The following is a 13,439-nucleotide window of genomic DNA, read 5'->3' as shown; positions in this document are numbered from 1 at the left end:
CAATTTCATTTTGCCAATATTTGCTTTTTACATCTTTGTGTGTGTGTGTGTGCGTTGAATTCATCGAACAACCGACTGAACAAATTCGGAAAACTTGAATAAGAATGTTGTGCAAACATAATACCGATGAACTGATATTACGAATGAGAAAGAATAAGAGAATCTTATTAACAAAAAAAAAAAAAATCAAATAGAATCATTCATCATTGTGTAGAATTGTCTCTTTTGAAATCATTGGTATGTTGAAATTCTATAAAAAAAATCACATTTTTTTTTGTTGCACTTGTGAAACATGATTCATCATCATCATTATAATATTGTCGATGAAAGAGAGAGAGAGAGACAAGTTTCACAATCCAAACACCTATAAAGTTTGTTTGAAATTTTTTTTTTTTGTTCTCTTTATTCTTTTTCATCATCGTAGTTGTTGGCGTTTGTGTTTAAATTCAACATAGGGACCGAGATAATAATAACAATAATAATATAAATGAAAATTATAATGACAAAAACAAGCAAAAAGTAAACAAACAAATAAACACACACACACTGATCATTTCCCTTGCTTATATTCAATAGAAATTCATTACTTTTCGGAATACGACTATATCGGAATATTCATCATCATCATCATCATCATCACCGCCACCAACTTTTCATATCATCACATTCATGAACATCAATCGACAACATTCATTCATTCATTCATTCATTCATTCATTCATTCATTCATTCATTGATTCTTGTTGAACACTGAACTAATAAATTCAAATTGTTGTCAAAATAGCCGGATTGTGATTGATTGGATTCAAATGGTGATTAGATTGTACAAATTGTCAATTTGTTTGATGAAAAACGAAAAAAAATTAATTAATTAATTCATCACATTCTAGCACCATCAGAATTCAATTGATTCAATTCGTTGCATTAAACATCAGCGGACAACCAAAAAAAAAAAAAAAAATGAAATTTATTCAAATTCAAAAATTTAAATTTTTTTTCTTTTTATATATTAAAAATAATCATCAAAATCATAATCCTCTTGTAGATTAATCTGTTCCAATTGATTGGATAATTTGGCATCCTTTTTTCGTTGTTTTTTCACCTTCTTAAATTGTGTTCGAATATTTTTATTCAATTGCATGCCCGATACTTCTTTCATTTCAACATCATCAGATGATGTGACCGCAGTACGACTCGTCGATGGATTTGTTTGAGTTTGTTGTAGTTCCATCATACAAACATCATCGGTTGCCGTTGTCATTTGAATTTTCGTCACCAACGGTTTGATTGCAAATGTATCATCGATTGGTGTGTTTTGAAATTGTTGCAGATTTTCATCCATCATCTGTTCATAGGTCATCTGATTCAGGTCAAATTCTTTTGATATTTCATTAACAAATTTTACATCGATTGTTGAATCCATATTTTCCGGTGGTATTGTATAATATTTTAATTTACCACAATTCCAATCATGTAATACTTTTTTAGCCGATGATTCTAGATCCAAACGACCACCTTTAACAATTTTTCCAAAACGTTTTGCAATTAATGACAAAAATTCTTGAACCGTATTGAATTCGGTTAAACCATAAATTCGAATCAAATCAATGGCGTTTACACGATTCAAAATGGCCTGTACAGGCAATATTGGATCGCTCAGTTTATCAATATTGATTGCATTACGTAAAGCCAATATCGATGATGATGATGATGATGACGAGGATTGATTGTCCAAATTTTTAGCAAAAACTATACCTGGTGAATCGATTAATTTGATTTTCTTATCCAACGATACCATTTGCATCGAACGTGTAAGTCCAGGCGTTGGTCCAACATTACAAACATAAGTTCGTTTCAAGCTATTGATAACACTTGATTTACCAACATTGGGAAAACCAACGATACCGATTGTAATGGATGTTTTTACATTCTTATTGTGGCAATAATTATTGAGAATTTTCATCAGAAAATCTACGCCAAGACATTTGCTGGATTTCATCAGCTCATCCGAACTATACAATATATTCACTTTACTTGTACTTAGATTTTGTTTCTGATTCTGTGTAGATGCTTTAAACGGGATGGTTATAAAATAATTTCGTAAATATTGTAACCATTTAATCAGATTGTTTTTCGGAACAAGATCACATTTGTTCATTAATAAAATGATTTTTTTATCTGGATAATCTTTTGATATAATTTCTTCAATTTCAAAACAACGTGTACCAAGCGGATCACGTGCATCGACAACCTGGATTATGATGTCGGAAGCTTCAATCACTTTTTGAACATCTTTATAAAATGATTTCGTGTTCGAAGTTGAAATGGAATTTTCAGTGATCAAATATTCTTCAACAGTGGTTTTATTCTCGAAATCAGCAGCTCGTTTTTCGGCATTCTTAAGCAATGCTTCAAAATCACGTTTACGTTTATCTTCATCAGATTCCTGTAGTTTAGCCTGACGATTTTTCTTCATTTGCATTTTTTGCACTTGTTTAATTTCTTCGGCAATTTTCTTATGTTCTTGAATTTCATTCAAAATCTGTTCCTTAAACGGTAAACTATTCGGAATTCCAGGATCTTTGCGTTTATTTCTTGCCGTTGTTTTCTTTTTCAATTCTTTTCGTAATTTTCGATTATGATCACGAACTTTTTTCTCGATTTTATACCGCCGTTTGGCCGGTATTCGTTTACTTGGTTTTTCTAAAGAAAAAAATTTTCAATTAATTTTTTTTTTGTTTTCAAAATAGGAAAATCCGGTGATTGAAAAACTTACTGTGAAATCCTTTGGTCATTTTTTTCACCTGTGTAATCGGCTTTTGCAAATTTTTACAATTACAAAACAAAAACAAAATTCACGGGAATAAAAAGCACGCGTGTTTTTTTTCATGCATTAAACAGCATCAGTACAAAATATTGGATTCTATCGATATTGAATTTACTGACATCTTGTGATGAAATGAGAAAAAAATAAATGATAATGATTATCCTGTCCATAGAGAATAGGACAAGATGGGAGGGGCTATATTTGACGATGTTCATCATCATCACCATCAAAAGCTTGAGCTCAAAACCAGAAGCATAGCTTGTGTTATATATGTGACTGAATGGAATTGTCAATTGAATATAGTGAGACTCTGTATATACTACACTATAGAATATGATGATAGATTCTGTTCCATTGATTTTGATTGTTGTTGTTTTATATTCATCATCATCATTCTCATTCATGTGACCCGTCATGAGAGGATCCATCTAAATGTTAGATGTTTTTTTTTGTCCGATAAAAAACAAATTTTTTTTTTGTTTACTTTATTGTTTATTTATATGTTTTACGTTTTTTTCCCATTCATTTCGAACGTGGACGTTCAATTGCCACATTAGACAGCCATGTCTTTTTTCAATACAACATTGAAAGTAATTATAAATTGAAAATATACCGATTTTATATTATTTTAATTAAAATTCATTTTTTTCAACCTGCCCCACTATTATTCAGCGTAATTCAAAACTAGATTTGAGTAGACCTGATCTACTTAAATTAGTATCAATGCTTGAAGGTGAATTACAGGCACGTGAAATTGTCATAGCTGTATTGAAATCTGAACAAATCAAACGACTATTGAATCCAATAGTAGTTGGTTCCATGATACAACCAATCAGTGGCTTTAAAACAACCAAACAAATTGATCATTGTACACCGAAAAATAATAATAATCAAACAGAATTGACAGCTGAACAAACAATAAAATACTCATCCGATCCATTGATTGCATTATCACGTGATTCATTAGCCATTTATGAACCATCATTGGAATATCCAACAACATTAGCATTGTATAATATAAAAACATTTCAATTAGAAAATCTAATCAATAATCAACGGCGATTACATGCGAAAACAAATGATCGTTTAAAATTATTGGAAAATCAATATGAAAATATGCTCAACGAACTTGAAGTGGAGAGAAGAAAAAATGGACAATATGAAAAAGATTTTGAAAATTATGATCGTATTAAACACGAGACAAAGATACAAGAATTAAATCAACAATTGAATGAAACCAAAGATCATATGAAACAAATGATAATGACTTTATTATATGAACGTAAACAATTGATTTTGAAATTGATTGATGAAAAACATCATAATGAACAACTTGAACAAACACTTACGACGGAAAAAGGAAAAATGGCCGAAATGGTCGAAGGTCTTGAAGATGAAAGTAAACGATCATTACAGATGGAAGCTGAATTGGAAAAATATCTAAATGATTTTGATAAAGAACGACAAGAATTTCATTCACAACTGCAAGAAAGTGAAGCAAAAAATGTTGAATTAATTGCTGAAAATGATCGTTTACGTAATATGGTCGAATCATTACAGGCTCAATTGCAAGCGACGACCGGTAAATGTATAGCATCGAAATCTCTCAACAGCAATATTGTTGATCAAGAGAAATGGAATCTTGGTGAAGGTGTTCGTTCATCGATTGTAACAACAACACCAGTTGGTCCAAAAGTTCAATCACTTTCTTCCGTTAATCCAGTATTTCATCCAAAAGCTAGTGTTGCTCAACCAATTCCAATTACTGCAGCAGCTAATAAAACAATTAGTCCAGCATCCATATTAACTACTACCGCAACTATAGCAGCTAAAAGTATTCATACACAAGATACGAATCTGAATAACAGCAGTAATAATACAATAATATTACCACCGCCATCGATACCTGCTCCACAACCCAAACAGCAACCGAATCATCATTGTACGATGACAAATTCTTGTACGAAAAATAAAATGTCCACAACAGAAGCAGCTGACAATATAACTATCATCAACAACAATAACAATAATGAAAATGATTCGAAATTATCATCATCATCCAAATCCTTGGATACATCTGTCAAACAAACAGTCATGTTCTATGAGAATTCTGCCAAAACAACATCTATATCGACCACGACGACGACGTCAACAACAACAACATCATCATCATCATCATCATCATCAATATCGACAACAGGAACAATGGTTAAAAAACCAACGACCGGTCCACGACCAACACCACCACCGATACCGCCAAATAAACCCTCAATTAAGCCAGTTCTTCCTCATCAAGCGATATTATCATCATCATCATTTAATAAAACAAATATCAACAACAATAATAATAAAGATTCGAATGCAATAACAAATAACAATAATAAGATTAATAATTCACCACAGACTACTTCAAGCAAAACTAATAATAACAAAAGTAATAATGGTCAACAAAAACAAGGAACTATGACAGCATCTATTTTAAAAAAGTTAAGTTTTGATGGAAAAAGCTGAAATTAATCATCATCTTCATACACTGATTAATGTTTCCGAACCAAAAAAAACTCATTTCATTTCTGTTTGTTTGTTTCACACATACATCACACATTTGATAAATCATTTGTATTAGAATTTCTATACACTACACACTTTTTTTAAATTATCAATCAACAACATTTAATTAAAAAAATTTTTCTCTCTAATTAAGATTTTTTTTAGTGACAATGACACACAAACACACTGAATATTGTTAATTTTTTTTCCTGGTGAAATGTGATTTTTATTCAAATTTTATCGCGATACACACGATTTTTGATATAGTTGATATTAATTGATTTCTTGATTGATGAATTTTTTCATTTATTATCAGTTTTTTTTCTCTTTGCAACATGGAATAAGGCAGTTTGTAAATAAATAAATTGAAATGAAAAAGTTTTTTTTTTTTTGAATTATGAATGGCTGAACAATTCGAATGCCAGTTTGTTATTTTTCAATCATCACAAGTGTTGCCATCTATTGATTAAAATTTATATGTAGTAAAGAATAATTATCAGAATTACCAAACATGTGTTGTTCGCGGATCGTGTTCGGAATATGTCTCGTATGGAAATGGCCGATTCTATGGCCGATTATATAATCGATTCATCATCATCAACATCATCAACGATTGATGGAAAAATTTTTCGTTATGAACGTTTTGTTGAAGAAGTATTGAAAACTGATCTGCAAAAAGTTTCTCATCAATATGAAGAGATATGTGAACAAATTGCCAATTATAATAATGTTAAATCGACAATTGAAACAATTAATCGTCATGAATTGAAAACGATAAAAACAATGAATGATATTGGCTCAAATTGCTATGTTCAATGTGTTATGTAAGTTTTTTGCTTCTAAATTATTTGCCAATTGTGAAACATTTTTTTTTGTTTGTTTTTGTTTTCCATACAACAGACCAAATACCGATCGAATATATCTATGTGTTGGATTGGATTGTTTTGTTGAATTAACACTTGATGAAGCTTTGAAATTCATCGATCGTAAAACGGGAATTTTAAAAAAATCGATGGAACTTTTGGCGGAAAATTCGGCCAAAATTAAAGCCCATATTAAGATTGTATTAAATTTGATTGATCAATTAAAAAATGGTGGTGGTGACAATGATTCATGTTAATTTAATCTCAACAATGTTTACGTTATAAGCATAAATTTCAATGATGAAAATATCTAATAGAATTTGTTACAAATATAATTTTTTTTTTCATTTTAAATTTTGTTCATTATATTCTTTACGGAATAATGAAAGAATTTTAATGAGATTATCTAATCCATAAACAAATCCTTCATCATAGCCACGATGTTGAATATCTGATAATGATTTGTTTGGTGATGATAATGATGGTGACAATGATGAATGATCATTATTATAATTATGATGATGAAGATTGGCATGTGTTGAATGTGCAAAATCAATTACACGAACATCAAACATTGGTTTATCTTGATCTTGATCTTGATTACAACATTCACAATCATCATTATCAATACAATGACAAGTGTTTCCTTCATAAATTAATAATAATGAACTTGTATAGAAACGGAAACTATCCAATCCAACGATAATTGTACGAAGCCGTTGTAATCGTTCAATCATTTTATCCAATAATTTATGATGATTATAAAAATTTTCATTCGAAACAAACATTTTCAATGTTGAACGAAATGTTTCTGGCGTTAATTTGCGACCATAATACTTATTATAACAGATAAATTTATCCATTTCTTTATCATAGATCTAAATAATTTGTTTTTAGTGGATAAAAAAAATGAAAAACAATACAGAGAAAAAAAATAGCTCACTTGAATTCCGGTAACACGTAAACCGAGCGCACCAGAAGTGGTTTCATTAACTTTCGATTCATGACTTTGTTTTTTTGTCTGTGTTGCATGATCATCGTGGAGACGTGTACCCATTTTCAGGTCCATTATACATGGATATTCAAAATCCGATGTAAGATTTTCTAATAGAATGAATTCTAGTTTCATTGTCATCATTGAATGTGATTAGTATCACAACAATTACAAATCAAAAAAAAACATACATACTTTGTTCTTTCATTGATTCATTGAATTCGCTTAATATGGAAAATGTTTTCAACACCCATGGATTATGTTTGGTTGTGGATAGACTATTATAACTAATCAACCGAGGGCTAGATATATTGGCCATTGTCGGTCGTTGTTGTTGCTGTTGTTGGGAATGGCCACCTATCGAATGTTTATAGCTATCGGGTGATTGAATTTTATTACGTTTATTGCTACAATTATTGCCGCTACTGTTGTTACTGCTGCTGCTGCTGCTGTCTCTATAACCATTTTGACCCACTTCATTGATGAAGAATTGATTATCAAATAATGTTGATAGATCATTAGAATCATTAAAATTACCATCTTCAAAATTTGGTATAGAAATCGATGTTGAACGGGAACGATTTAGATTTGTTGTTGTTACGGCTGTTGCTGTACCGGATGATGATGAACTGTGATTTTGATGATTCAAATTCGAATCGACAGCTTTTGTATTTTCTTTATTCCTAAGAATATAATTCAGTTGATTATTGGCCGATTCTAGATTTAAAAGAACATGTTGTTGTTGCTGTTGACGATTGTATTCTACATCTTGTTCATGACTTTCGATTATTATCTCTTTGATTGGTCGTACCAATTTAATACGATATTTGGTCACAAATTTTTGATAAGGAGAATCTGATGAAAGTGTTTCATTATTCTTTTTTTTACTGTTATTTATTAATGATTCAGATGACGACGATGATGATGATAGTGAAACTTCAAGTAAACGAGCATTCGTTGTGATGATCATATAGCCATCATTACTTTCTTCAAAATTTACAGATATTGTTCCATGATATTGTGGTAAAAATGGTTTTAATGTTGATGCATAATGATCAATGCTTTCATAGAATAATAATTCACGATCATTGATTGGTTTGCAAATATATTTGCCCAATACAAGTATCGTACTACGGCCACCAACTTGATGAATGAATGGTTCCAATTCAATGGTTGAATCATTATTATTGGCTGATGATGATGATGATGATACTTTAGGTTCTTCATTCGTATAGCATTGTTGTTGTTCATTGTTATTTTCACTGGTCTTCATTTTTTCTTTTTCATGAAAATAAAATGTATGGTTAATGTTGTGGCCGAGAAAAATTCTAGATCAAAAAAAAAAATCGTTTTGTTAATCAAAACAAATTGAAAATATCGAATGAGGCTTACATGTTTGTCCGATTGAGAGAAAATTAGGAGAAAAAAACTAACTGAACAACTTTATTTTCAATGTGATATGGTTTGATGTTTCTTCTTCTTTTTCGTCTTCTTTCGTATCAAATTCGATACGTAAAATGTTGAAAACCACCAAAACAAAACAAGATTACAAATTTAGTGGTGAATGATGGAGTTGAAATGAATAACTTGATTTATTGATTATCATCAGGTTGATTGTGTGTGTGTGTGTGTGTGTGAATGTGAACGAATTGAGAAAACAAATCGAGATTAGAAAAGTAGAAATCTAAATTGATCCTGATTGAGAATTTTTTTCTTTGATTTTCGAAATCACTTGATTTATTACAGGATTGGAAGAAAAAAAAGGCATGGAATTTATGCTTCTCTTTTGGTTATTTTTTCTGGATGAGGTATTTGTGGTGAAAAAAAATTTGGTTTAAGGCGATTGCAATTCTTTGGTATTTCTCTCTTTCTCCGAATATTTTATTCTCTGAGTTGAATATATAGACCGAATATATTTCTGTGATGTAAAGTGGTGTGGCGCTATAGCAACTATCTGAATATATATTTATTCTATTTCAACAACAATATGAAACTCCAATATATTCAGAGGCTCATTTGTGTGTTTTGATCATCATCATTGATTTTTTTTCATCAATATTTTGATCATTCAACATTTGATGATGATGATATTCATTTGTGATCCTTGTCCGATCACCACCACCAATATATGGACAACGAAAATGTCATTGTCATTGTTTTTTCGTCATCATCATCATCATCATTATTATCATCATCGTAATGATCGAATCGATTATTGAAAGTGGTCAAAGTCTTGTGTTGTTGTTTCTGTTGTCGATTCGTCAATTTTTGCGGTAAGAACTGATTTTTTTTACTCCCATTCATTCATTTAAATCATTTAAAATTTCCTTTTAAGTTTATTTTTGATTTATCTGTACATTATTATGAATGAAGAGAATTTAAAATTGTAATTCTGTTTTTTTTTGTTTAATCGATTCGCTAATATTTTTGTTTTTTCTCATTCATATGACCATTTTTGATTTGATGAATATGATCGAATATGGCACGCAAATACTTGTCAATAATCAATAATTTGTAGCTAAAAAAAAGTTTGATCCAATTGGAACATTGTGTATGGATATACAATATATTTGCTTTTCATTAGTTCCAACTTTCAACATGAAACTAGGCGCATGTGATTTATATTTGATAGCAGTGTTTGCGTATGTGTGTGTGTGTTCTATCTATAGAATATTCTATATGCGACAATGATGATAAAAGAAAATCGATGAGTGATGAGACTGGAGAAAAAAAATGGAACGAAAATTACCATTTCATCATTTTTGATTTTCAATGATGAACATCATCATAAAAATCTTCTGTTGATTCTTGTTGATGATCATTGTGCAACATATCATTGTAGGCTGTTTGGTAGGTCTGCTTTTTTTTAATTTTTTTAAATTATAAAGGTTATGGTGAATGTAAATGATAACGATGACATCATCATAATCATCCAGTATTCTAGATTCGTGTATTATATGAATTAACCACACACACACACCACCACCACCACTACCATCATCATTATTACATCAAGAATGTTTTTTATGGTTGTTGTTTACGTCGATTTAAAAAAAAAATTCATTAAAAAATAACGACATTGCAATTTTTGACTGAATGAAAACAAAAATGTCTAGGTTAATGTAGCTGCTGTGTGTGTGTGTGTGTGTGTTCGATGATATTCATTTCACATTTACATCCATCCAACCGATTCATTTTGAATTTTGTTTTTTTTTTCGTTTTGTTTTCGCAAACAAGAAAAAAATATTCTTTTCCATGATTTGCATAGGAAAAAAAATTTACATTATGCCGCTACATTACAAATTTGAGTAGAAAAAAATGACGATGATGATGATGATGATTATTACCATCATCATATCATCACCAACCGAATGAGAAGAAAGAATTTTTTTTACCTTAAAAAAATGTTCTGCTTATTTGATCATGAGTATGTATGATGTTGATGATTTGATCTTGATGTTTTTTTTTGTGTATGTATATGTATGTATGTATGATGTTTGTTTTGCTCTCTCTCTCTTCAATCAATCAATCAATCATAAAAAAAAAATTACACAGAATGCAATAATGCAGTTATAACCAGATTTTCTTGATGGCCTCTGTGTTATCATCACCATCATCATCATTTTCATATTATGATGATTATTGAGTTGTTAAATTGAATTAAAATGTGCTGCTGATAATAATAATAATAATAATAATAATTAGATTTAATTATCAAACATCTGAATTGCCTGTTTTTGTTGTTGTTGTTGCTGCTGCTGCTGTTGCTGTTCTTGATGATGATGTCATTGTCATTTGAGTTGTTTTCTAACCGATAATTTAAAAAAAAAACACAACAAGGATATGTTTAATTTCTTGTTATTTGCGTGAGATTAATTATCAATTCAAAAGTAAATGTTAGGAATGTGTGTGTGTTTGATGATAATAATAATAATAAATTGATCACATATCGTTGTCTTTGATTGATGTTGTATTTTTTCAATTTTTGAAGCGCAAAAAAAAAAATTTTTTTCTTAATCCAATTTAAACGTAATATAATATAATCGTATGTGTTATTTTTCTTTCTGATTTACAGATTTATTGATTCGTTTCCATCATAATCATCCAAAAAACAAAAACGACGACATCCAATACTCATCTCTTCTTATATCATCATCATCATCATCATAATTTGTTTTTTTTTCAAAGTCAACATCATTGAAAGAAAATGATTATTTCATCATTATTTACAATATATTGATCTTGTGTTATCATTGATGCAATTAAGACGACGCTGATGATATTGTTTCCTCAAGATATGCTTATGCTCAATAACGGCAGTTTTTTCTTTGGAGAAAAAAAAGAAAATTCCAATATTTTTGACGAAAAATTGAATTCAATTCAATACAAATTACCGATTAATGATGATGATGATGAATAATGACAATACTCGACAAAATAGTTGACAAAAATCATCATTACATTTTTTCCTCTTGTTTATAATTATTGATTATCGTTGCAATTTTTCGTTTTTGCTTGTAATATTATCGTTTGTTCAAGTTTTTTTTTTGTTTCTCATTCTCAAAAATTTTGTCCAACAAAAAAAAATCCATTCATTCAACACGAAACAAAAATGGTAAAAGAAAAACAAGTTCGAACATATGACCAGGATGGTTTTCGTAGACGAGCCGCCTGTTTATGTGTACATGATCCAGATGAAAGTGAGGTAAGAAATTGATTTTTTTTTTTTTGATTGTTGAATGAAATTGAATCAATTTTTTTTCTCTTTAGATTATGCTTGTCACCAGTACCCGTGCACCAGAATATTGGATTGTACCGGGTGGTGGTGTTGAACCAAATGAAGATCCAACACAAGCCGCTATTCGTGAAACAGAAGAAGAAGCCGGTGTCAAAGGTGTCGTAAAACGTTCATTAGGTGACATCGAGGTATGTTGTGATGGCGAGGAGGAGGTACATTATTTTTTTCTGTTTTTTTTATAGTTTACATTCTTGAAAAGAAAATTAATTTAAATTTTTTTCGTGAAAAAAAAACAACTACAGAATACACAACGAAAACATCGTACTTCAGTTTTTGTACTTGAAGTTCATGAAGAACTTGATGATTATGAAGATTCAAAAAGTAAATTTTTCTTTTGATTTGTTATTGTTATTGTTATCTAAAACTATTTTTACTATTCCTTTTACAATAGGTCGAAAACGTTGTTGGTTCCCTGTGCAGGAAGCATTGAAATTATTGGCAATATATAAACCGGTCCAATGTACTTATATAAAATTAATGATACAAACATCATCATCACCAAAATTACATCTTTTATTATCATCGGATCAATTAACGGCAACGACGACTGCAACATTCAATGGTCCATCATCATCGACAACAATAGCAACGATAATTTCGAAAAATAATAATCTTATTGATTCATCATCATCAAAAAATTATGATTCGCAATCAATCAATCATAATGAACAAACAAAATTCATATCTCTAAGCTCAACAACAACAACAACGACGACAACATCAATACAATGTAATGATAATGATGATGATGATGATGATGAGCATGGAATAATGACTCAAAATCAATGTGATCTTATGACGACAAAAACAAATTCATTGCAACCAAGAAGAAATTTATATCCATCGACTTGAATTATAAAAATGTACATTATCAAAATCTGAATTGTAGCGAAAGAAGAAAATTTCGAAATTTTTTTTTTGTTTCCTGGTTCAAATTTCAAAATCATCAAAACAAAACAAAAAAAAAAACATCAACTAAAAAACGTACACACACACACACCGACACACCCAACTCATCATTTTATATGCATGAATTCTCAATATTTTAAAGTCTATAATATTAGATTCGATTCGATTTTATATTTTCCTGTTTTTTTCCATTTGCATCATCATCATCATCAATCATTGATCAATCTGAACATGATTTGTTCCGTATTGTTTTTATTATTACATTATAATTATTGATTGATTGATTGATTGATTGTATGATCGTAATTTGTTTTTTGATTGAATTAATGCATTGATAATGTCTATGTTATTACTATATATTTATGATTGACGAAAATGATGACAAGAAAAAATACCAAAATACCAAAATTATATTATTGTGGAATACAAATGTTGAATGGAAAGGAAAAAAAATTTTAAATTAAAAAAAATTATTATCACTACATTTTTACTGTATAT

General features: G+C 29.7%; 5 protein-coding genes across 9 annotated transcripts; 3 read left to right on the top strand and 2 right to left on the bottom strand.

Annotated features, from left to right (window-relative positions):
- Positions 1-953: 953 nt before the first annotated feature.
- On the bottom strand, positions 954-2,960 carry Ns1 (Nucleostemin 1). The gene is made up of 2 exons (XM_075735479.1): positions 2,777-2,960; positions 954-2,703 (listed from the first exon to the last, which is right to left on the bottom strand). Exons 1-2 carry the CDS (start codon positions 2,793-2,795, stop codon positions 1,010-1,012), a joined length of 1,713 nt encoding a protein of 570 aa, XP_075591594.1. The 5' UTR covers positions 2,796-2,960; the 3' UTR covers positions 954-1,009.
- A 64-nt stretch (positions 2,961-3,024) lies between these two features.
- LOC124493022 (uncharacterized) lies at positions 3,025-5,755 on the top strand. The gene is made up of 2 exons (XM_047056061.2): positions 3,025-3,417; positions 3,500-5,755. The coding sequence occupies exons 1-2, from the start codon at positions 3,391-3,393 to the stop codon at positions 5,336-5,338; spliced, it is 1,866 nt and encodes a 621-aa protein (XP_046912017.2). The 5' UTR covers positions 3,025-3,390; the 3' UTR covers positions 5,339-5,755.
- A 27-nt stretch (positions 5,756-5,782) lies between these two features.
- Positions 5,783-6,497, top strand: Uxt (Uxt prefoldin-like subunit). The gene is made up of 2 exons (XM_047056067.2): positions 5,783-6,201; positions 6,278-6,497. Exons 1-2 carry the CDS (start codon positions 5,918-5,920, stop codon positions 6,495-6,497), a joined length of 504 nt encoding a protein of 167 aa, XP_046912023.2. The 5' UTR covers positions 5,783-5,917.
- Positions 6,476-9,166, bottom strand: LOC124493024 (inositol hexakisphosphate kinase 1). Of its 2 annotated transcripts, XM_047056064.2 has the most exons (5): positions 8,627-9,166; positions 7,772-8,562; positions 7,430-7,708; positions 7,184-7,359; positions 6,476-7,118 (listed from the first exon to the last, which is right to left on the bottom strand). In XM_047056064.2, the coding sequence occupies exons 2-5, from the start codon at positions 8,505-8,507 to the stop codon at positions 6,585-6,587; spliced, it is 1,725 nt and encodes a 574-aa protein (XP_046912020.2). In that variant the 5' UTR covers positions 8,508-8,562; positions 8,627-9,166; the 3' UTR covers positions 6,476-6,584. The 2 variants fall into 2 exon arrangements, with proteins under 2 accessions (XP_046912020.2, XP_046912019.2); XM_047056063.2 differs by having other exon boundaries at positions 7,430-8,562; positions 8,627-9,156.
- Aps (diphosphoinositol polyphosphate phosphohydrolase 1 Aps) lies at positions 8,837-13,423 on the top strand. Of its 4 annotated transcripts, none has more exons than XM_075735476.1 (5): positions 8,837-9,507; positions 11,310-11,939; positions 12,005-12,184; positions 12,275-12,353; positions 12,424-13,423. In XM_075735476.1, exons 2-5 carry the CDS (start codon positions 11,847-11,849, stop codon positions 12,882-12,884), a joined length of 813 nt encoding a protein of 270 aa, XP_075591591.1. In that variant the 5' UTR covers positions 8,837-9,507; positions 11,310-11,846; the 3' UTR covers positions 12,885-13,423. The 4 variants fall into 4 exon arrangements, with proteins under 4 accessions (XP_075591591.1, XP_046910585.2, XP_075591592.1 ...); XM_047054629.2 differs by having other exon boundaries at positions 9,242-9,507; positions 12,005-12,160; XM_075735477.1 differs by lacking the exon at positions 8,837-9,507 and adding an exon at positions 10,416-10,661.
- Positions 13,424-13,439: the final 16 nt, after the last annotated feature.

This window comes from Dermatophagoides farinae, chromosome 1, assembly GCF_024713945.1.
Source record: "Dermatophagoides farinae isolate YC_2012a chromosome 1, ASM2471394v1, whole genome shotgun sequence".
Taxonomy (NCBI): domain Eukaryota; kingdom Metazoa; phylum Arthropoda; class Arachnida; order Sarcoptiformes; family Pyroglyphidae; genus Dermatophagoides; species Dermatophagoides farinae.
Note: the sequence above shows the minus strand (reverse complement) of the source record. Positions and strands in the feature narration are given on the sequence as shown.

Coding starts and splice junctions, on each gene's coding strand:
- LOC124493022 (XM_047056061.2), top strand. CDS start 3,391: ATGTCTTTTTTCAATACAACATTGAAA. Junction 3,418..3,499: donor TTTTCAATACAACATTGAAA/GTAATTATAAAT, acceptor ACTATTATTCAG/CGTAATTCAAAACTAGATTT.
- Uxt (XM_047056067.2), top strand. CDS start 5,918: ATGTCTCGTATGGAAATGGCCGATTCTATGGCCGATTATATAATCGAT. Junction 6,202..6,277: donor TGCTATGTTCAATGTGTTAT/GTAAGTTTTTTG, acceptor TCCATACAACAG/ACCAAATACCGATCGAATAT.
- Aps (XM_075735476.1), top strand. CDS start 11,847: ATGGTAAAAGAAAAACAAGTTCGAACATATGACCAGGATGGTTTTCGT. Junction 11,940..12,004: donor ATGATCCAGATGAAAGTGAG/GTAAGAAATTGA, acceptor TTTTCTCTTTAG/ATTATGCTTGTCACCAGTAC. Junction 12,185..12,274: donor GTTGTGATGGCGAGGAGGAG/GTACATTATTTT, acceptor AAACAACTACAG/AATACACAACGAAAACATCG.
- LOC124493024 (XM_047056063.2), bottom strand. CDS start 8,507: ATGAAGACCAGTGAAAATAACAATGAACAACAACAATGCTATACGAAT. Junction 7,360..7,429: donor TGAATCAATGAAAGAACAAA/GTATGTATGTTT, acceptor CAATGAAACTAG/AATTCATTCTATTAGAAAAT. Junction 7,119..7,183: donor TACGTGTTACCGGAATTCAA/GTGAGCTATTTT, acceptor CAAATTATTTAG/ATCTATGATAAAGAAATGGA.